The following is a 23,158-nucleotide window of genomic DNA, read 5'->3' on the forward strand; positions in this document are numbered from 1 at the left end:
CGCATTCCACTACACTTCGCTCGAGGAATAAATGTATATGTATTTATATAATTTCTTTGATATTTCTCTAAGAATATATATAACTCATGAATTGTTTGTTCGGAAGGTAGTTCAACATCTTGAGCTGCGACTTTTAGAGTACCCCTATTGTCACTATCGATACAGCTTGTGACTACGGCTGCCAGCCAGCAAAAGCTCAACATTTAACCATATAAGCCTTATACGGATCCGTCTCCCAAACATCGACCAAGGGAGCTTACGAAGCAACCCTACAGCCCCTCACAGCAGGCCGTGGACTAAGCAGAAGCGAAAGAAATATATACATAACCTTTACAGCAGTCTCTAATCTTCGTTCGGTATCGTCGGTTAATAATATTCTACCACTGTCTTATGCGTAGAGTGTGGTGATCGGTAATAAGAATTAAAACTACCAAGAGCTGCAATCAATGATATACATATGTAAATTGGCTTGGTTACAAAGTATCGATAGGTCGCTATAGGAGCCAATCGTTGTATTCAAGCGCTGCCAACTTCACCTGCGAGAGACAAGACAAGCTGTGCGCGACGCCTTCATTGCGGACATGGCCAGTCTCCACATGAGCTCGGACGTAGAGTTCCTGGTGGAGGGTCAGCGCTTGCCGGGCCACCGCCAAGTTCTGGCGAAGCGCAGCGAGTACTTTCGCGCCCTTCTCTGTGGCAGCATGCTTGAGTCGAGGCAACGAGAAGTTCGGCTTGAGGTGCCGCTTGAGCCTTTCAAGGTAATCCTCGAGTACCTTTACACGGGCAAGCTACCTTTTTCCTCACTAGACGTGGATATGTTAATCGATGTACGCGATTTGGCACATTTTTACTGCTTGGTCTACGTAGAGACCCTTATAACCGGATACCTCCAGCAGAAGATGTCCGTCAGCAACGTGTGCGCGATCCTAAATGCGGCCAAGCGCTGCGATCGGAAGCAGAGCATCGAAGAATGCCAGACGTTCATGGATCAAAATGCGTACGACGTACTCAAACATGACTCCTTCCAAATGCTCACCAGGCAATCCCTTGAGGAATTCCTGCGACGTGACTTTTGGTATGTCCCCGAAGTAGACATCTTTCGAGCAGTATCGAAATGGAGCGACAAAAATCCCAGCGAGGACATCAAGACAGTGGTCTCGCTCGTACGTCTCCCCCTCATGAGTATCGATGATCTGCTGCATGTGGTGCGTCCTTCTGGCATAATCGAGTCGGACAAATTGCTCGACGCCATTGATCAAGTGAACACCGGAACGAATCTGCCCCACCGGACCGTCGCATTGCCATGTGAGGATGTGGCATCCGAAAAGCACCATGCGCTCCGTTTTACGGACAACCCGAATGAGCTAGTCATCCAGCTGCGCGCGGTGTTTCTAATAAACCAGATAAGTATTTGGAACTACAACTGCAGCCATTCAGAAATCCGCTTGGAGGTCTCATGCGACCAGACTCACTGGGATCATGTGAATATGATCAGCGCCGTCTGCCATATTTTGAGAGTTGGCATTACGAAGCGTGCCGTTCGGTACATTCGGGTTAAAAGTTGTACAAGGTTGAATCTCGGTGTGATGGCCAGGTTGATCAGAGCCCCTGAATGCAGTTCACTTCTGACAACTCTTCAAATATAGTTTCCAATGTTTAAAGAACAACAATTTGGGCACCAGCTAATAGGTGTACATATATGCTGATACGAATATCAGCGATCGCTCCATATTGTGACTGTGGTTGTTGACCTTTGTGACGTCTCTTACTCTTAGTTTTTGCTGATAGAAGAATACAAAAACCCTACTCAAAGAAAGCCAATACCGATCTTAGCTGGATTCCTTGATCGCAATGAAACAAAACGAGAGGGAACGCTGCGAGCCGCGACAAGCCGCGAGATGCGTCAAACATAGAGAGAAAGCGAGGAACCATGGCATTCGAACATTAGAACATAACTAGCTCTAGTGCAAATTGTGCATTCTGCAATGGTTGTGTCTATCTCTCTCTTACGCTTCACACAACACCAAGCGTTTTATCTCGCTCCCTTCCGACAGGGGGCACACATTGCACGATGAAGAGAGAGATATAGAGAGAGAGAGAGAGAGAGCAATCAACTCTCCCACCTCGCTCTTCCTCCTCTTTTTACCAACGTGCCTCGATTAATACGTTGCGAATGCTATCTGATCCTCAGGGAAATATATCCTTAAAGGTTATTTATAGACTATACATATATGTGTATAATACAATATCAAATTATATTCTATATTGCACTCCGATTGTGGAAATGATTTTGGGATTTTCTCCTCTGAAAATTCCCATTTAATCACATTTCTCATAGAGTTCCTCAACTTATTTGAGGTTTCAGGGAGTTATCCACAGGAAAGGTGCTATTATAATGCTGTATAAACTCCGTGCACTGTTCAGCTGTTTAAAAAGAAAATATATTCAATGATGCATCTTGAAAATTGGATATAGTTTCCTCCACTTACCTTTGGGAAAAGCCAGGGTCTCGTATAATTTTAGATTTCTCATCTGAAAGAACCTGAAAACACTGTGAAATATCAAATCATCGTTGGTTTTATGGGCAGCCTCCAGGAATTTGCGAGCAGGGACTTTATCAAGGCCCAAAGAATTCTTGGCCAAACGCAGAGCATCAATCACTTTGCCTTGCCCCAACATCACCTCAATGATGATCTGCAATGAAGGAACACATTTTACACAATCCAGTCATCAAGGAAGATAGTGGCTTACCTCATGTGCCTGAATCTTCCCCAGCATATCGATGGCCACCTGTGATATGGCCGTATCCACATCCGAATGGGAGAGCAGAAAGCAGGCCACCGCCTTTGATTCCAGCACCATGGAATAGCTAACGAGACGACGCAGTGTATCGAAGCTATGATTGTGAATCAGCTCGCTGATGATCATCTTCGAGAGCTCCTCCTGGGCGGCAATGTTGAATTTATTCAACGATTGGAGGTACAGCATCAAAATAGTTTCGGTGTGGGGCCTCCTGGCTATCCTCTGGAATATCTGAACCATATCCAACTGCTCTATGAGTACAATGGGGGGAGAGGTGTGCTTCACCGTTGATGTCTTTACGTTCGAGGGCTGTGCCGTTTGATTCTGCAGCTCCAACTGCACCCAGGAGCTGAAGAGAGACAAGGGTTATAAGGGTTTCCCAAACTTTCGGAAGAACTTTGACATACGCATAGATCTTGTTAATCCTGCTGAAAATGGTCTCTAGGACGGGCAGCAGCGTGCCCTTGTATTGATCATCCACCAGCTGTCCGAGGACCTTCAGCAGAACCTGCTTGCCACTGCTTCGCTGCAGCAGGAACTCTGTGAGACGTATGCGATCGGAAATCAGATTACAAATCGGATCAATGCACAGATTCAAGTACCACATGCATCCCAGCTTTGCGTCGATCACAATGTTCGGCTGGAACAGCACCCAATGTGTGGAATCTGTAAGGCACTTTTGGCATCAGATTATATAGAAAACGGCCCTCGAATCTACCTACACAGCTCGCATTGGAGGATTTGTCCATCGGGCGATAGAGAGGGCAGCTTCAAGCCAAAGGGTTTGATGGAACGACCCGTTGTAATGGGGGCATGGTACGTGATATCCTGAATGACCTCTCCGGTAAGGGATATGTCGAAGAGCAGCGATGTCCCAGTGGCCTGATGATGCACCACAATCAGATTGTCTACCGTATTGATGGCAAAGCGTCCTACGAGACTGAGGCGCAGAACATGGCACTTTCGGGGAGCCAACCCTGGACCGTTTAGCAGATGAACTTCCACTTCCATCATGCCTGAGCTGCTGTTCGACTGGAGTATGAGAACCGCCAGGACGCCATACACTTGTCCGAGAGTGACTTTGCTTTCCTGAACCTCGCGACTGGGACTGGCTACTGATAGAAATGGCATTAAAGAAGACTTGTAAATAGAGTACAGCCGAGCATCACTCACAATCCACCTTTGGTAGCTTGGTGATGACCTTCTGCTTGACCAGCACGGGCACCAGGCTGTTGCCCTCGGTGGTGCAGAGCAGGGCGACATTGGCATCGCAGCACCACGCGAACCACTTGATGCTGATGCTCAGGGACTTGACAGAACGCACTTGACGCTTCTCCGGCAGTACAGTGTAGACTTCTACGCCAGTGTTGGATATCAGGGCCACCTCCCTGTTGTGGATCCACACGAAGCCATGGATCATCGTCTTCACCTGATGCGTGATGATGTCCTGCAGCATAGGCTGCTCCCCCTGGAAGCAGACGAACTCCACTGCATTCTCTTTCCGCTGCACAGCCAATATTTGATTATCCGGCGAGAATTTAATCGAACGAATGGCTCCGCCTCTATCGTTCATGCAGAAGGATATAACCGTGTCCTCGTTGGGGACAGGGCCCTTTACCACGACGCCTGTGGCACCGCCCGAACGTACAGCAAAGATCTGCAAGACAGATAGTGACTTTAATATTCCTTTCAAGTGTGTGTGGCCGTTCTTGCCTGCTTGTTGGAGTCATCGAAGAAGACATTCGTTAGCTGGCTGACGGCATCGAAGCGTATGGGATTCCGCGACAGCTCAATGTAATGGATACCATTCGCGTTGTCCATCGTTTTTGAAAGAAAAAACAAAATATAAACCTTGTTTTCATCCGCCCACCATTAGAGATGAGTTTCAGTAGTCCCCCGTGAGTCACAGTATTGTCAGAGGTCACATTTACATGAAGATCGCCTCATTTTATTTTCACATGTACGTGTGAAAATTGCATAGCCACATATAATAGTTTTCCTATATCCAGTGGATGGTGACGCAACAATTGAACTATTTTCAATTTTAATTTTTTCAATGTTTTACAGTCACAGTGGATATGCTGACAAGTATGCTCATCTCTATCCACTTTGCCTATCGACAATCAGCTGGGGCGAACAGCTGATCTGATTGCAGTGCTGTGAAGGATAAAACATATACAAATAAGATTACAAATCAGAGAAATTGTTGAAGTCAGAGTTTCCTGATGTTTACAAAGAAAAGCCCTTGAGATGGACGATCAGGACAAGTGCCGCATCTGTTCCGGCTGCATTGAGTGCAAGGAGGAGGCATACAACTTGCTGCAACTGCCCGAAGTGGCCGCAATGTTCACCGCCTGCACAGATTTGGTAGTGGACCCCCAAGAGGAGGACTTCTTGCCAAGCGAGCTGTGCAGCGGCTGCTACGGGGAGCTGGAGAAGTACCATTCGTTCCGCAAACTCTGCATAGAGGCCGACAATAAATGGCGCTTGCAGAAGGAAAGCGCTTGCACACTGGGGGAATTGGAGTTTACACTTGTGGAATCAGAGGACGGGTTTGACGATGTGGACGACATGCCGCTCAGCACATTGGAAACGAAAAGCCCTGGGCCCCCCCTTGAAGCCACCGAGGTGGTGCTGGTCGATGGCGAATTCCAAGAGAAAAAACCATGCCAAAGAATAAAAAGAGGAAATAAGGAAAAGGTAGAGAAAAAGGCAGGGAAACGGACGAAGACAAATCCTAAAGAGGTGAGTGGGAGTCCATTAAATAACCTCTGATTTACATGCAAGAATTCCCCGATCGTGTAGGTTCCGCCAACGGAAGAGCCGGGTGCGAGCTACAAGTGCGACACCTGCTCGAAAGAGTTTGTCGATGACAGTCGCCTGCAGGCGCATATGCGAGAGCACGATGGCCACCTGCTCTTTCCCTGCACAGAGCCTGGCTGTGACAAGAGCTTCAGTCGGCTGCAGGACCTTAATGTACACCTGCGGGAGCATGAGGGCACGGGTACGTGGTACACCTGCAACCAGGAGGGCTGCAGCAAGAGCTACCGCCACAAGGGCACTCTGGTGATGCACAAACGCCAGAGCCATGGAATCGGACCGAAGCTCAAGTTGCACGTGTGTGAGTTCTGCGGCAGGGTCTTGAACAGCCTGGCTGCCCTCAACCACCATCGGTTCACGCACAAGGACAAGCTGGTGAAGCCGTATGCCTGCGAGGAGCCGGGCTGCTCTGTACGCTTCCTCAGCGAGGAGAAGCTCAAGGTGCACATGATGCGGCACAGGGGCATCAAGAACTTCACGTGTCCCCACTGCGGCGCCAAGAAAACAACAAAGAATGAGCTGAAGCTGCACATCAACTATCACACGCTGGAGCGCACCTGGCCCTGTCCGCATTGCTCCAAGGTGTGCAACAGCTCCACCAGCAGGAAAATGCACATTCGCACGAATCACGAGAAGACCAAGAGCTATGCCTGCAGCATCTGTGACAAGAGATTCACCAAGCCGGACACGCGGAAGTACCACGAGCTGACGCACACGGGGGAGCGGAACTACGGGTGCGCAGTGTGTGGCAAGCGGTTCGTCCAGCCTGCGGCCCTGCGCACCCACCGAAAGATCCATGAGCGGGATCAGGCAAAGCCTCCTGTTGTTAAGGTTGTGGAATCCTAATTGAGAGGCAGATCCCAGGAGTTATAGTATTTGAATTCTTTCAAGCCATAGGTTAGATCATTGACAAACTATATTTTTTGATACATTTGTTGTTTTTTAGCCACGTTGAATATTAGTTTGCGGTCTCTGCTTGGATTTAAACTGTTTTTTATATCTGGTGCTCGAAGAGTTTGGGAATGTATTAGTTTTCTGTTGGAAGTTGACGTGTGTAACACCCAGAAGGAAGTGTTTCCAACCCCATAAAGGGTATATATTCTTGATCAGCATCAGTAGCCGAGTCGATATTGGCATGTCTGTCCGTCTTGAATGAAGCCTTGATTTCAGATCTTGCATCCTGACTCCTTTGATATCACACTGTTACCTTACTCATTCTCTCTCTCTGTCTCTATCTCTTGCTCTCTCTTCATCGTGCAATGTGCGCCCCCTGTCGGAAGAGAGCGAGATAAAAAGGTGGCTGTTGTTGTGAGAAGCGTGAGAGAGAGAGAGAGAGAGAACCATTGCAGAATGCTAAATTTCGATGTGCATTCTCAGTAGCAGTGATTTATGTATTTATTTTGTTTTCCTGTGCGAATTTTTATATTAACATAAATAGTAGTATATTCCTTTCCTTTCAATGACAGATTCATCGAGTTGGCTTCATAACTGTGAGACTACATAGAAACTCTTATGTACTCTTTTTAAGGACTTACAAGGGTATATTCTGATCATAGCGCCGTTATTCGAGAAAAAACGCTTCAATTCACAAGGTATGTTGTGAAAACAAAGAAAGGGAATCCCCTCAAATCTATACTTTAATCATCACACATACAGATAACATACACATACTGCACCACGCTTTTACTGACTTCTCACTTCTTATTTTCTCAGATCCAAAGCCGCGGACTAAGCACAATCTAAAAAAGTATATATGTACATGACCTTTAAAGCAGTCTCTAATCTTCGTTCGGTATCGTCGGTTAATAACATTCTACCATGCGCAGATTGTGGTGATCGGTAATAAGAATTAAAATTACCCAGAGCTGTAATCGATGAAGCTCCCAAAAACATAGATATAACAACAATTATTGCGGAATTGATTTAAACAAATTAAAGAAGCTATTGATATACATATGTATGTAAATTGGCTTGGCATCAAAGTATCGATAGGTCGCTAAAGGAGCCAATCGTTGTATTCAAGCGCTGCCAACTTCACCTGCGAGAGACAAGACAAGCTGTGCGCGTAAATTATTTAAGAAAACGAAATGAAGTAAGTTTAAATAACACAAGGAGTACAAATATTGACATCCTCTATTTCACGCCCAGAAAACAGGAAATGAGCACCCAGAAAACAACTGCCGACAATTCGACGCCTTCATTGCGGACATGGCCAGTCTCCAGATAAGCTCGGACGTAGAGTTCCTGGTGGAGGGTCAGCGCTTGCCGGGCCACCGCCAAGTTCTGGCGAAGCGCAGCGAGTACTTCCGCGCCCTTCTCTGTGGCAGCATGCTTGAGTCGAGGCAACGAGAAGTTCGGCTTGAGGTGCCGCTTGAGCCTTTCAAGGCAATCCTCGAGTACCTTTACACGGGCAAGCTACCTCTTTCCTCACTAGACGTGGATATGTTAATCGATGTACGCGATTTGGCACATTTTTACTGCTTGGGCTACCCTGAGACCCTTATAACCGGATACCTCCAGCAGAAGATGTCCGTCAGCAACGTGTGCGCGATCCTAAATGCGGCCAAGCGCTGCGATCTGGAGCAAAGCATCGAAGAATGCCAGACGTTCATGGATCAAAATGCGTACGACGTACTCAAACATGACTCCTTCCAAATGCTCACCAAGCAATCCCTTGAGGAATTTCTGTGACGTGACTTTTAGTATGTCCCCGAAGTAGACATCTTTCGAGCAGTATGGAAATGGAGCGACAAAAATCCCAGCGAGGACATCAAGACAGTGGTCTCGCTCGTACGTCTCCCCCTCATGAGTATCGATGATCTGCTGCATGTGGTGCGTCCTTCTGGCATAATCGAATCGGACAAATTGCTCGACGCCATTGATCAAGTGAACACCGGAACGAATCTGCCCCACCGGACCGTCGTATTGCCATGTGAGGATGTGGCATCCGAAAAGCACCATGCGCTCCGTTTTACGGACAACCCGAATGAGCTAGTCATCCAACTGTGCGCGGTGTTTCTAATAAACCAGATAAGTATTTGGAACTACAACTGCAGCCATTCAGAAATCCGCTTGGAGGTCTCATGCGACCAGACTCACTGGGATCATGTGAATATGATCAGCGCCGTCTGCCATATTTTGAGAGTTGGCATTACGAAGCGTGCCGTTCGGTACATTCGGGTTGAAAGTTGTACAAGGTTGAATCTCGGTGTGATGGCCAGGTTGATCAGAGCCCCAGAATGCAGTTCACTTCTGACAACTCTTCAAATATAGTTTCCAATGTTTAAAGAACAACAATTTGGGCACCAGCTAATAGGTGTATATGCTGATACGAATAAAATCCACTTAATTCAAAGCTTTTCTCACTTTCCTGTTTTTTATACCCAATGATCGAGTTGTAAAGATCCGCATGGAATCCTCTTAAAAAATTATGAAGTTCTTTTTAGTTTATTAAAAACACACAAAAGTCCTGGCCATTTCTGGTATACATTGGGACAAATAAAAGATTTCAACAATGAAATAAAATATGAAACGATTTCAAAATTTTCACAAGTACTGCTTATATTGCCAGTTTCGAATGCATCATGGGAAAGAATTTTCTCCGAAGTGAACTTAATAAAAACAAATAGAAGAAATATTTTAAGAATATAAATGTTTCAAATCTTTTATATGTGAGACAATGTCTAAGGAAGAACAACGGTTGCGAGAATTTCGAACCGAACACTGAAATGCTGTTAAAAAATCCCAGCGACATCGTTAGTGACGATAGTGATGTTAGTGATTAGTATATTATTAAATGAAATGAATGAAACAATTATTTCGAAAAGGCCAATCAAGTAGGAAATAGATTCACCAATCGTATAAAATTATGTGGGCATGGCTAAATCTTCCATATAGCTAGTAATATTCGACGGAATATCAAAAACGAGGAATATGTAAAATATAAATTGAATTGGTCGGTATATTTACGGTATATTTTGAAAATGAGGTATATTTTATCGATAAATCCGCGGTCACACTGGTCTTGGGGAAAAATCCTTGTAAATGGTTAAACTGGACAAATGCCGTGTCTGCTGTTGCAGAGTCAAACGGGAGGACGAGGCATACAACTTGTTGGAAATCCCCAAGGCGGCAGCAATGTTCACCGCTTGCACAAATTTGATGGTGGACCCTCGGCAGGATTTTCTTCTGCCCAGTGTATTGTGCTGTGGATGCTACGAGGAGCTGGAAAAGTTCTACGCATTCCGCACTCTCTGTATAGAGACGGACACTAAATGGCGCGCACTAAAAGAAGACACGGCAAGGGAGATACACGTTGAGGACACCGAGGATGAGGATGACATCATTGAATCCATTCAGCTAAGTCCTGAACCGCCCATGGAACCCATACAGCTATGCCCTGTCGCACCGATGGAATCCATACATCCAAATCCTATCCTTATTGAATCCATACAGGTAATTTCTGTTTCATCCATTGAACACGCACCAGGGAAAAGTCCTGTTCCAGCCAAAGAATCCACACAACTGGAGCTGGTGGAGTGCACAGATGCCGAAAAGAGTCCTCAAAGTTCAAGGAAGGACAAGGAACAAAATGCAAAGAATCCAACTCCACAAAAGGTGAGTGGAAGACCACAAGCGAGGACCAATTTACGGATATTACACGATCTTCTAGGTTCCTTTAAAGCTTCGAGAGATTCTCTACCGTTCCACTGGCGATATCGAGCGCACGGATCCACATGCAGTAGAGCTTATTGGACAAACCTCCAATCTGGATTTCCTCAGCCGTTTCACGTGCAACATCTGCTCAAAGGAATTTGCCACCGAAAGACGCTGCCAGATCCACAAGCAGCAGCATGATGGACATTTGCTCTTTCCCTGCACAGAGCCTGGGTGTGCGGAGAGCTTCAATAGACGGGAGCAGCGCACGGAGCACATGAAGACACATACGGTTCATTGGTTCTCCTGCGAGCAGGAGGGATGCAACAAGAAATACCGCCACAAGGGCACGCTGGTGGCGCACCAGCGAAAAGCCCACGACATAGGCTCCAAGTCCAAGTCGCACGTTTGCGAGTTCTGCGGCAAGGTCTTTCACACTCCGGCCACGCTCAACCACCATCGGTACACACACAAGGACAAGATTCAAATGCCGTTTGCCTGCGAGGAGTCGGGCTGCTCCTTGCGCTTCCGGAAACGGCATCACCTACAGGACCACACGATGCGACACAAGGGCATCAAGAACTACGCGTGTCCCCACTGCGGCGAGAAGAAGATAACCCTCAACGAGCTCAAAGTCCACATCAATCACCACACCCTGGAGCGCACTTGGTCCTGCCCGCACTGCTCGAAGGTGTGCAACAGCTCGACCAATCTGGGAGCGCACGTTCGAGCGGTCCATGAGGCTGTCAGGAAATTTCCCTGCGGCTTTTGCAACATGACCTTCGTGAGGTCCCACACGAGGCGATATCACGAGATGACCCACACGGGCGAGAGGAACTACAAGTGCAAGCAGTGTGGCAAGGGTTTCACCCAGCCCGCCACTCTGCGCGTTCACCGAAAGATCCACGAGAGATCCAGGCCGAGACCGCCAACGCCTGTGGTCTGTGTGGTCCCCGTGGTCTCAGTGGTGCCTGTGGTTTCGGTAGTGCCCATGGGCATATCCGTACTGGGTGGAGAACTGCTCTAAAGTCAACTTTCTGTGGAATTTAGTAGGAATAAGTAGGAGCACTAGTCATCCATTGAATGGTTTAAATTTGTGGAAAATACTGATACTACGAATTTAAAATATGCTATATGGTGTAATTGTTATCCCGTTCTTCTGAAATGAGCTACATCCAACACATAGGTTAATCCTTAGGCAAAATATTAGAACATATATGAGACCCAACACTCTACCGCCTTTTCTCTCTGGCACACCTTTGCCCTCGAACTCCATTAGTACGAGTATCATAAAAACAACTCCATTTTTTATTTGGGATTCAGAATGTAAATAGCATTAATATGTTTAATTATATTTTCAACTAAAAAAAAAAAAATGTACAGGAAATGCGTGTGTTTTATTTTGTTTTTAAATTAGAGGAGAGCTACTATTCGTAAAAACTAAAATACAATACGTCGCGACCTCTGCTAAAGGTGAGTCTGTGATTCGTGATCTGTGTGTATATCGGTATATAGATAGCTATTTAGTATATTGAATATTGTGGTAAATGATATGATGTGTGTGCCACTGTGCTGCTGCTGCTGCTGCCACATTTCCCCCACGACTGCGTAAATATTGTGAAATCTGTTGCATTAAAATCGTTGTAAATATGTTTCTTTATAGATAGATAGGTAGATAGATATATCTGCATCTGCATCTGCATCTGGATCTGTATCTGCTTTTTGCTGTGAGCTAAATGGTTGTATTTCTTGCTGTAAATATGTTGTGTGTGTGTGTGTATATAAATATTGTTGTATTCGTATTTGTATTCGTATATGGTATATATCGTTTATATATATGTATATATATATATATGTTGTTTTGTTTTTGGGGGGAAATACGGTTCGCTTCTGTCTTCTATTTTCGCTTCATTGTTCGTCCTTAAGGCTATTGAAAAAATGTTGACATTTTTAGAAAATGCTTTAAAGTACATATAGAACATAAGAATATAGCATATTATAGGCTAAATATCACCCACGATTAAATCGTTGCTTATAGACTATATAAACACTAGATATATAATACATTCTTGCCTTGTATATTCATATAAATATATCCCCTATATCATATCATATCATATCATATATCGTATCATATCATATCATATCATATCATATATAAACCAAAAGACACAAGTCGTCGTCTCCTAAGCACTAAGTGGTAAATGGTAAATGGTAGATGATAGATGGTATCGTATCCATAGATAAATCTTATATAAATCGTATATACTCTTACAAGCTATGGGGTGTGTATAACGGTATTCCTATATGCTATTAACATTTTTAAGCTCGCTGAACAATTTCACATTCATTTCCCTCACATCCTCCGCATCCTCCACATCCTCCAATCTCTTCTCTATCTTCTCTTAGACATAATCCGAGGGCACTGTACTGGTGCTCGTCTCGTTGATGGCCGCCAATCGTGGCGCTCGGCGCTGTGTCATGGCCGCTGCCACCGCCGCCGCTGCTACCGCATCTCCTGGCATCAATCCCGTGGTGGCAATGCCACCTCCTCCGCCCGCATTCGCCCCACCGCCATGGTGATCCCAATTCGGCAGCGGCTGTGACATCACGTTCAGTCCAACGATTTCGTAGGCCCCCTGATTGCTGCCACTTGGCCCGCCACCGCCACCGCCGCCGGGCATGGCCGTCACCGACAGATCCGAGTAGTAGGCACTGCTCGGTGCCGATGAGACGACCATGGGAATGTCCTGTTCGTGTCCCTGGAAATTGTACTTCTGTGGGGAGGATAGCAGAGATATTTCGGTATTAGTTTTGGGCGATTTTGCTGAGCACAGATGGGGGAACTGAGAAAACTATGAAACAGTCTCGTACGGGGGGAGATCAATGATATATCAATGATTCGGAATTTCTGCTCAATTTTCCGTCCGATTCAGGACAACCGTTTCACGAGACGGTTTTCGAGGGTTTCTGCAGTATATCCGTCTCAAGTCTGTGTCTGCTCAAACGATTCTCTTGGTCTTCTATATCTTCGGTAATCGATAGTTAGGCCTACTTTTCAATACTGACCTCACCACACTGACTGTAGGCGGTATTCTGGTACGAGGGATTTGCGGAGCGCACCGACTCCCGGTCGAGCTCCGCGTAGAGGGCCTCGCTGACGCCCACCGGACTGTAGGCATCATCCATGTGGGTATAGTGGTTCTCCGCCGGGGATGTGGATGGCGGGCCGATCTGGTCGGGGCCGGCGGAAGAGCGTCGACTGCCGCCGAGCCAGGTCCAGACGCCAGAGTTGCTTGTGGGCCGCCGGATGCTGTCCGCCGAGTGCTTTATGGAGATGGGCGATCGATTCTGGCCGCCATTCCGGTTGTTGCGACACCACCAGGGCTGCGGGCGGCCACCTGTGGAAGGGATTGGGAGGGATGGATGGAGTGCAATGAGTCGACGGCTTGGAATCCGAACGCAGCGGCAGCACAACAAAATCTATCTGACATTTTCGGTTTATAATCGGGCGATAAATCAAACATTCACCACACACCACACACTGCTGCTGAGGGATAAAAAAAAACGCAAACAAAAGACAGCAAACAAACAGATAGACAAACCAACAAACCAACAAACAAACAAAGCGTAAATTAAATGCCTGTCAACTGGCATTGGGAATCGGCATCGGCATCGGCATCGGCTGCGGCTGCGGCATTGGGAATCGGAATCGAGGTGGCAAAATGTTGCAGTTGCAGTTGCAGTTGCACCACCAGTTGGCCGAAAATGCCAAATGTTTCTCCTTCCTGCTGCTTTTGCTGCTGTTGCTGCTATCAACACATGTGATCTTAAGGCCTGGGAGTTTAATGGAGCTCCTGCTTCGCCAGCCCCCATCTCCCCCGAAAGATGTGACTCAGAGGATAACCATAGAAAAGCACTCAAATATATGGTTTGCCACTCATTAAACTCATAATTTATAGACATCTCTCGCATAATTGGTAGCCATAAAACGCTCTCTCTCGCTCTTTCTCTCTCTCTCTCCCTGGGGAAGACCTGTTCTCAACATCCGCTTTGGGGCTCGGGTTTACTCATTTGCCTAGCAGTTTGCGCAAAATCTATATAAATGTTGCTGTATATTATATTTTATATATATATTTCTATATTTTTAAGTCGCCTTTCACTCTCATTAACTCTGGAAAATGATGGAGCCACTCGAGAGCCACTCGCGAGAGCCACTTGCGAAAGCCACTTGGGCCGATTCAACTAATTAGCCTGGTGCATACGCAACGGCAACAGCAGCAACAGCAACAGCAACAGCAACAGCAGCAACAGAATGGATGGACAGACGGACACAGCTTCCCAAGTTATGTACATGCATAATGCAGGCAGAGAGGCCCCAGTGCCAGTTGCGACTCCAAGTCGAAGTCGGAGTCGGAGTCGAAGTCTGTTTTATGCTTATGATTTACGTACTCCGCTAAGCGAATGTCCAGCTCTGGCTCTGGCTGGGGCTCTGACTGGGGCTCTGGCTATGACTCTGTGGCTTTAGCTGTGGCGATTATTACCCCCAAACTGCAAAAAGTTATCGTATGTAGGTGCTCATATACATGCATTTTGTGCATGTCACCAATGCCACAAAACAACACACACACGTTACCCGCTCCCCCTGCTCCCCCGCTCTCCCCCCCGTTCCCCGTTCCCCGAGACTCCCAACTCCAAGTGCAACTCCGATTTAATGGCTGTTTTTGCGCTGTGTTAACGATGTTGCCGCAGCTACTGGCTGCATGGCCATTGCGAGTCGAGGCGAGTCGATTCGAGTCGAGTCGAGTCGAGAGCTGTGCTTTAGAGGTAACTGCATTGCACTTTTGGTTTTTTCCGATTTTTTCCACCTTTTTTTTTTTGGGTTTCCCAATGCTGTGGCACAGTGGTAGAAAAAGGGTTAGAACCCCCGCGGGAGCTTCAGGAAATTATAGGAAATATTTGGGGATATTGGGGATTCGTATGCCATAACAATCTTGGCTCCAGAAAAGTGTAAGCAAAGTGCCAGCTTCCTGCATGCAGCAGCGCCCATCGGCTGCTCCCTAAAAGCCGCTTCAAAGAAAGAGTTTCCGAAGCATTTCGGTGCCACTGTGCCACCCGGCTGCTGCTGCTGTTCTGTGGCACAGCTACCGCTTGTCTCTTATCTGTGGCTGCTTATCGCGGGGCAGCAGCAGCGGCAGCAGCCGCCAAAAACCAGCAAACGGCAAATTGTTGTTAACAAAATATTTCACAGTCAAAGAAAAAAAGGAGAAAAAACAAAGAGAATTTCCAAATAAAAATAAAATATTAACGAGCATTTTTGTGATTTGGAATTTAATTTGTGTGTGTTTGAGGGGTGGAAGGGGGGGGCGGAGGGGGGTTTTCTGTGGGGGTTTCCTTTGCTGAGTTTCGCTTGGGGTTCCACGGCAAATGGCAAATATGACATGTGTAATGAAGTCTTAATAGTTGGATATTTTGGCCAGAGATAATGCCAATCGCTGTGCAGCCGAGCAGCCGAGCAGCCGGTGTCATGCCCGTTTAATGGCCAACAAATGTCACATGGCATTCGGTGTTTTTTGTCGGTTTTGCTGCCCGATTATCGTGCATTCTTTTTTGAATGCATAATTAAAACGAATCAATGTTACGCATACGCCACCGACACCGACACCGACACCGACACCGACACTACGTTGGCTGCTGTTCAGAAAGATAATTGCAATTACAAGGAATTTCCAATGGGGAAACACAGACAGACAGGCAGCAGAATGTGGCAATTGTTGAGAGAAGATTGCTGCTTAAATATGGAAATTAGTCGAGGGGGGGAGGGGGCGTTTGTAATAGGTTTTCCAAAAGGTTTTTCCATAGTCTCAATGGAAAATGTGTGCCACAGTTGAATGAACAGCTTGAACAGTTTTCTCCACGGACAAAAAGGAGAAAGAGACACAGCAACAACAGCAACAACAGCAACAGAGATCTGTGGCAACTGTGGCAACTGCTGTGGCGCTTGTCTCTCAACTCCGCCGACATTCAACATTCAACATTCAGCATTCAACATTCGGAGACATAATCACGCGCTTTAAAAGCCTGCTGACAGCTTAACGATTTGTGGCGATTGTTTTGTTGTCTCTCTGGCTTTTGTCTCCAGTTGTTTTTCCCTGCCACATGCAGTCCGTGCGTACCACCGAAAACGAAATGCCACTTTTGCCAAAATAAAATCCAAACAGCGAAACATTCGACGGGGGGACAACTAATTGGCTGCTGTGACATTAAATGCCGTCAACAATTTGTCCTGCATGTCGATTGTCAGTCCTCCCCAAACAAAAACAGAAACAAACAAAAAAACCAGAGAGACGACGAATGCGACAGTGAAATTGGCGCCAAAAAGCTCCACAGAGAATTGCACAAAAGAGAGGGAGAGATTGAGAGAGAGAGAGCGAGAGAGGGGAGGGGTGGAACGGGAGAAAGAGTGGGGAGAGGTGGTCTCTTGTGGCCTTTGGGGCTTGGGTTGGGTCCAGGTATCGTTTGTCAATAATTCGCCTACTGCCGAGAGCCACAGAGCCGCAACTACAGAATCCCGCGATTCGAGCAACTAAATCAAAAACAAAAACAAACACAAATGCAACAACAGAAAAAGAGCTTTTCCTGCACGATTTTCAAACGTGTTTGACGACCATGACAATTGTTTTGGGTTTTTGCCTTAATTTGTCTACAAATTTTCTCTTCCTTTTCTTGGTTTCAATTTCAGCTGCCGCAGGAGGAGACAGCAACGGCAGCAGCAACGGCAGCATCTTAGATTTGTGGCACGAACGTGAAGTTCATGCATTGTCGTCAAAAAATTTGTCTTCATTTTCTTGAACAAATTAAAATGTTTTTGCCACTTGTCTGAGGGAACAGAATGAAGGATTTCCTCCTTGAATCGCATGCAACGCCAGAATTATGCAATTAAAAATGGAAATGGAAATTCCGAGTAAAAGGCCGACCCTTCCCTCCCCGCAAGGCCCCTCCCTTGATGCTTGCTGGTTGCTAATTAATCAGGCATGGCAAAAAGGCCAACAGAGTGATGATCATCAGGGAAGTCACGAAAGGGCAGCCAGCCAGCAGCAGCAAAAAAGATACATAATGAAAGGGCAATAAGTTCGATGACAGCGACGATCATTCACTGAGGAAAAACGATGGGAGAAGGGACGGGGCTTTCGCTTGAAGAACCATTAATTGGTGAAAGAAGGCCACAAGACCTGGACGAATTATTCCAGTTCAATTCAGGGCAATTCCCTCGCCGGAGACTCGCATTAAATGTGTAATACTTCATTCACTTACCATTGGCATTCGCTGATTTAATTCTGCAACGAGATAAGAATGGACAATGAAAAATGTGTACAAATGTTGTAACAATTAATAAAAACATGCAGTATTTAATAGAGTGGCGCATAAATTAGCTCTTAAGTAAACTTATTCTAAATGTCAAATTTGTTGCACCACAAAACGAATGACTCAAGACACAAACTGGAGGAGGTGGCACGCTCTCGCTCGTTGCGTGCGTGCGACGGGCAGCAGATACAAAGTATCTGGCTATCGGAATATCTTCGGATCTTAGGACAACAGAAATGCATTAGCATTCGTTTGGGCCACAATACGAGGCGTTTAGAGCCAGGCAAAATCATGGCCGCGAGAAAGATGTTTTGGCATTTGAAAGGCCCAGTCCCAGTCCGGGGCTCACTCGTGAGTGATTTGTGGCAGGTGTGCGCGAGAGGCACACACACACACACACAGAGAGAGGGGTTTCTGGAACAGTTTTTTGTTGTTGTTCTTCAATCAAGTGTTTGCACTCTGGTTTTCTGGGTCAACGGGCGAACCTGATACCTCCAATGCCCATACACGTACACGTACACCCCTCTCCCTCCCCCTCCCCCCTCCCTCCCTCTCTCTGTATCTTTATAGAGATATATACACCGATCTGTGCGTATCAATTAACCGACTGTCTGTCTGTCTGTCTGTCCAATCGGTCCAATTTGATTGAGTGCAGTGCGGCATGCCTCATGCCTCCTGCCTCATGCCTCCTGCCTCATGCGGCCGTGTCGATCCACAATTTTCCCCTCGCTTTGCCTTGATCGATTATAATGTTAAACCGCAACGCGACTTGCGACTTGCAATTCGATTTTTCCGTTTTCCTTTTAGCCTTTTTGTTCTCCTCAATTCAATTAAATTGAACAAGCGGCCAGACTCCGCTCCACACCGACCGGTGGGGGGGGGGGGAGGGGGGCCTTGGCTCTGCGCTAATTTTCCCCCAAACTGTGCTTTTCTCTTCTCTCCCCGTGTTTTCCACTGATTTTCCTTTTGCCTTTGCGTTATGTTCAATTTTCTGCGCTTGTAGTTGGCATTTTTCTCTTTTTCCAAGAGTTTGATCGGGTTTCTTTGGCTTTGTTGGTTTTGTTGGTTTTGTTGGTTTCGTTTTTTGGTTGCATGCTAATTGAACACGCCTTTTTGTGTCTTAAATGCATTAAGCGGTCTCTAAACTTGACTTTTAGTTGTGCAACCAACGAATGAAACCAACAAAAAGCGGGCTCCGAGCGGACTAGGAGGACCTTGATTCAAATGTTTATTGAAATCAAATCGATATAGAAACAAAAAAGCAGTCAAATCGAGGGCACTTTCAGTTAAAAGAGAAGGGCCAGAACTTTGAATGAAGGCAATACCTAAAAGAACTGCATTCCCCATCCAAAAAAGAAGAACCCTGTAGACAGAGAGAGAGAGAGGGAGAGAGAGAGCGCATGGGTTCCTTTATCTAACCTTAAATCAAATAATGAAGGACTTTTGGGAATCTATTAGTTAAACGCCAAGGGAATGACAGGGGAATGATATCCCCTCCAGCAAAGCCCTCAGATTCGATGGAAGTCTTTCTCTTGCAGTGTTTTTTCACCCAAAACTCCTTTCCAAAAACCCCTTCAGCACTGCCCCTTCGATTGCCAATTGCCAATTGCCAATTACAAAATTCAATTCCAGTGGCACTTTGAGATTTTCCCGACAAGCCTGTCGCGCTCTGAGAGCATTTCAAAGACATTACCATGTCTAGACATTGGGCAAACATTGTCAAAAAAATATCCAAAAAATACACATGGACCCATGGATATGTATAAGCGGACAAAATCCGAATGGCAGGTGCCACTTAAGACTTAAGCTCAATAAGGTGGCCCACAAAGCGAGGCAAATCAGAGACTTTTCCGAATTCGATTCAGAGACAAAACCAAACTCGGGGGGACATGTGCCAAGCAAATTTATAGCACCATTAGAGCGGGGAGCGGGGAGTAGGGAGCGGGGAGCGAGTGGGGCCGAGAACTGCATCAATATGCAAATAAGTGTAACCGATATTACATGTAATTGCTGCTAATTTGGCAGCCAACACGTCCAACCACGACGTGACATGCTCCACACACACACACACACACACACACAGCCACACACACACACACACACACACACAGCGAGGCTATGCGACAGCGACAGAGATATACCGCCGGAGCCAGAGGTTGTTCAGATCCGAATAAAAGTAGTCGCGAATAAAACAAGTCTCCCCCCAAAATGAGTGACTAAGGCTGACGGCAAGGTAAACAGCGTGACAATCCACCGAGTCCGCCCGGGAAGGGGGGGCCGTACGAAGGGTACGGGTTGCAGGTATTATAGGTGATTAATGCAAAATCAAATTTGGTCCAAAAACCGTGAGAATGGCGGACCAATTGCCATTGATTGAGACAACTCTACATGGACTACACGGGAGTGAATTAATTGTGCTGCAAATGTGGTCAGAGTTTCGGGCGGAATATGGGCGGATGGAGCTGGAACCAGCCCCGAACGACATGCTGGTCAAGTGAGCTCAGAGACTGCGGTAGTCTAAGGTTGATTGGGGTTGAAGAGGAGCAGAGGCACAGCATGGAATAGAAGAGGCCCTTGGCTTCAGGCCAGAGAGAAGAAAGTGGGAAAAAGACGAATCCATCAATGAGAGGAGAAATTAGAGAAATTCCAGCATGGATGCATGGGAAGAGCGAGCACCCAAGCCCCTTCCCCTCCCACAAGACCTCCAAAAATATTGCCCAAGTGCCAGTGCCAGTGCCGGACCACGGATATGTGAAAAGAGCAGCCGTATCATACATTTGCTTAGTTCTTCTGCCAGACCGTGGCCACAGAAGGGATCAATAACGGTCAAGACTGCCGGAAAAAGGTAAGAGAGAGAGTGTGTGGAACATACTCCTCTGTCTCAGCTTAGATCTTGCAGCTTCCCATCTTTCGCTCCTCCTCCGAAGGCCGTAGGAATCCCTATTTCTTCGGTAGAGCTAATCATCTCCCATCGAGTTATGAAAGATTCCCCCGTTTTAAGCCCCTCTCACACCATTCGACTCCAAAAACAACTCCATTCAATTCTCTCATTCGCTTCGCATTTCGCATTTCAAATTTGTTTGTTTGTTTATTTGTTTGTTTTGTTGGCTTGGGCGAATAATTTGCAGAAATTAATTTTATGCAAACATGCCGCCAAATAAGACGACATGACAATTTAATTGGACGCGACATGTGGCCAGCGTTTCCACTTCAAATTGGAAGCCAACGGCAGTGGCGGTGGCAGTGGCGGTGGCGGTGGCAACAAGCGCGGCGCCTGCGCCTGCGCAACTGCCAATCGATGGAGAAACCGCACCGCACCGCCCCGCACCGCCCCGCACCACACCAGAAACCAAGCAAGAAAAATTTCTGTTAATTTGGCACTCGCGTGAGTTGTTCTGTACCGTACCGTACCGCCCTCGCACCCGTTAGAGCCATTCCACGCCATTCCATCGACAGATCGAATACCCATTTGAATGGACCTGTACTTGTGTCTCGATTCGATTCGATTCGATTCGTATTGATTCGAGTAAGTATGTGACCCACTCTGTATGTGGCATTTTGATAGACTCCCCGTCTGTACTGTAGTAGGCATGGGTATGATTTCCATCCCCCCCACACACATGTAGGCAGGCGCAGAGTATCTCGGTTTTTTATGGAAACGCCTGTGGCAGAACTGCTGTTTCGGCTTGTGTTTCTTTTAAAGAGCAATTAAGTAATAAAGCAATTTCATGTTCCTTTGTTTTGCGGTCTTCGATTATTTTGCGGCCTGGGCCGTCGCCGCCACCGCCACCGCCACCGCCACCGCGCGCTGTTCTTTGACTCACTTAAGAGGTTTTATATTTATTTACTTTTTTGGTGGGCGTTTAATTGAATTGCTGGCATGGTATGGCATGGTATGGTTTGGTATGGCATAGTACCGCTTGGTCTCTCATGGTGTTGCCTGTGTGGGCAATGCAATGCATTGTAAATCTCAATAGTTACACAGATCCCACCGCTCAGATACTCAGACACTCAGTACTCAGATACAGTATATATTCGCGCGCATATCTGCGGCGGGGAGACTCTTACGGGTATGTATATTTTTGTTGTTGTTTTTGTTGCTGTTTTTTTTTCAATTTGTCTGGCTCTTGTAAATGTCGCCGTCGCCGTCGCCGCTGCCTGTCGCCTGCCTCTGAGCATGACGGATCGTTGGGGTCGTCAAAGGGGTTAACAGTTGAATGTCCCTCCAGAGGAGCCATACATACATACATAGGTACACGTGTGTGTGTGTGTGTGTGTGTGTGTTTTTTTGCCATCATACGAGTACATTATCGTGACTAATTGTGGCATTTTTCTAGCTAAATGCCAAAATGTGTTCGTTTATTCATAATTTTTCTAATTTCGGCTATTTCGATATTTTGCTATTTGTTTTTGTTGGCCAATTAATTTTGAGTGGTTTATTTATGGGTTTATTTATGGGGTCTGGGGGAGGAAGAGTCAAATATATTATCGCAGCAATTGATTATGTTCGAAGCAATTCAAATATTCAAATATTTATACGTGTTCAATGTTTTAACGAATATCTTTTGAACTTTCTTGGTATTTTATCAGGATTTTATTAGGATCTACTTTTTACTCTAAGGTAAGGCGAAAATGTATCACAACCCACCGATGGGCACGGCTGCATGACGCGGGACAGACGTGTTTTTGGGAATATAATTTCTGGATCTACATGGAATGTTATCTATAGTTTTCCATCTTTTTTGATCGAATACCTGTTGAGTTTTTCTACATTTCTTATGGTATTCTTTTGATTGGACTTACCTTCTACATCTTAGAACTATGACCATTACAATAGCACCTATAAGAGCCGATATGATTGAAACTATGATTAGGGTGAATGCCCATCCAAGTTCGCCAGCTTTATCTGCAAAGAAATAAACGTAGAATTATATACTAGAACATGTATCTTGTATCCGTATGTAGGTTGTTGCTTGCGTAATAAAAAATACGAAAAAAAAACTGGATGATCAGATGGGGGCCCCAACAGTGGATGTAATTTTTTTATGATTATGCATTATTTTATGGCGCGATGGCGATAAAGATGATGAATTCATAAAAAGTTATGAATATGAATGGGAGCATTGGTGTGCGTGTGTGTGTGTGTGTGTGTGTGTGTGTGTGTGTGTGTTTATGTGTGTGTGTATTATTGAGGATAAACAGAGAACCGAAAGACGAAAGTCTAGGGGCAACTGTTCGAAATTCGTGAGCAAAGTCAATTAGGCCATCTCATATAGTACCCATAAAACTATGGATCCATGGATATGGAGACTTCGAGACTTCGAGGCTTCGGATTCGAGCTAGAAAGCGGTTCTTCTTCGGTTCTACTCTGAAGAGTCCGTAGACACTGACTCTGTACACCGGCAGCGGTAAGTACGTGTACGACGTGTACGTGTATCTGCACTCGTATCTACGATTATATGGTGCCTGCTGGAACATTTAACGATGCAAAATTAATTACAAACTTTATTATCTT

General features: G+C 46.1%; 5 protein-coding genes across 9 annotated transcripts in view; 3 read left to right on the forward strand and 2 right to left on the reverse strand.

The window, feature by feature from the left end:
- Positions 1–78: 78 nt before the first annotated feature.
- LOC117184515 (BTB/POZ domain-containing protein 9-like) lies at positions 79–8,973 on the forward strand. The gene is made up of 2 exons (XM_033382592.1): positions 79–1,689; positions 8,939–8,973. Exon 1 carries the CDS (start codon positions 582–584, stop codon positions 1,644–1,646), a length of 1,065 nt encoding a protein of 354 aa, XP_033238483.1. The 5' UTR covers positions 79–581; the 3' UTR covers positions 1,647–1,689; positions 8,939–8,973.
- Bulli (regulator of MON1-CCZ1 complex protein bulli) lies at positions 2,188–4,814 on the reverse strand. 2 transcript variants are annotated; one of them, XM_015186943.2, is made up of 7 exons: positions 4,516–4,814; positions 3,976–4,459; positions 3,525–3,914; positions 3,210–3,468; positions 2,752–3,151; positions 2,490–2,694; positions 2,188–2,424 (listed from the first exon to the last, which is right to left on the reverse strand). In XM_015186943.2, the coding sequence occupies exons 1-7, from the start codon at positions 4,621–4,623 to the stop codon at positions 2,345–2,347; spliced, it is 1,926 nt and encodes a 641-aa protein (XP_015042429.2). In that variant the 5' UTR covers positions 4,624–4,814; the 3' UTR covers positions 2,188–2,344. The 2 variants fall into 2 exon arrangements, with proteins under 2 accessions (XP_015042429.2, XP_001354228.3); XM_001354192.4 differs by having other exon boundaries at positions 3,525–3,917.
- On the forward strand, positions 4,930–7,576 carry LOC6900963 (zinc finger protein 595). Of its 3 annotated transcripts, none has more exons than XR_004469917.1 (4): positions 4,930–5,547; positions 5,608–6,519; positions 7,064–7,214; positions 7,336–7,576. XR_004469917.1 is itself a non-coding variant. In XM_002134628.3 (2 exons), exons 1-2 carry the CDS (start codon positions 5,053–5,055, stop codon positions 6,466–6,468), a joined length of 1,356 nt encoding a protein of 451 aa, XP_002134664.2. In that variant the 5' UTR covers positions 4,930–5,052; the 3' UTR covers positions 6,469–6,603. The 3 variants fall into 3 exon arrangements, 1 of the variants encoding a protein (XP_002134664.2); XR_001453031.2 differs by having other exon boundaries at positions 7,089–7,214; positions 7,336–7,574; XM_002134628.3 differs by lacking the exons at positions 7,064–7,214; positions 7,336–7,576 and having other exon boundaries at positions 5,608–6,603.
- Positions 8,974–9,603: 630 nt separating the features above from the next.
- LOC6900961 (zinc finger protein 358-like) lies at positions 9,604–11,421 on the forward strand. 2 transcript variants are annotated; one of them, XM_002134626.3, is made up of 2 exons: positions 9,604–10,239; positions 10,307–11,421. In XM_002134626.3, the coding sequence occupies exons 1-2, from the start codon at positions 9,667–9,669 to the stop codon at positions 11,303–11,305; spliced, it is 1,572 nt and encodes a 523-aa protein (XP_002134662.2). In that variant the 5' UTR covers positions 9,604–9,666; the 3' UTR covers positions 11,306–11,421. The 2 variants fall into 2 exon arrangements, with proteins under 2 accessions (XP_002134662.2, XP_015042428.1); XM_015186942.2 differs by having other exon boundaries at positions 9,606–10,239; positions 10,295–11,421.
- A 142-nt stretch (positions 11,422–11,563) lies between these two features.
- LOC6900960 (uncharacterized) overlaps positions 11,564–23,158 on the reverse strand; it is a 71,153-nt gene continuing 59,558 nt past the window's right edge. The window contains exons 4-7 of the mRNA XM_015186940.2: positions 22,447–22,549; positions 17,593–17,615; positions 13,348–13,679; positions 11,564–13,055 (exon numbers count right to left, since the gene is read on the reverse strand). Coding sequence (XP_015042426.2) covers positions 12,684–13,055; positions 13,348–13,679; positions 17,593–17,615; positions 22,447–22,549 — 830 coding nt within the window. The 3' untranslated portion in view covers positions 11,564–12,683. The remainder of the gene's footprint in view (positions 13,056–13,347; positions 13,680–17,592; positions 17,616–22,446; positions 22,550–23,158) is intronic.

Source organism: Drosophila pseudoobscura, chromosome X (genome assembly GCF_009870125.1).
Source record: "Drosophila pseudoobscura strain MV-25-SWS-2005 chromosome X, UCI_Dpse_MV25, whole genome shotgun sequence".
Classification (NCBI taxonomy): Eukaryota; Metazoa; Arthropoda; class Insecta; order Diptera; family Drosophilidae; genus Drosophila; species Drosophila pseudoobscura.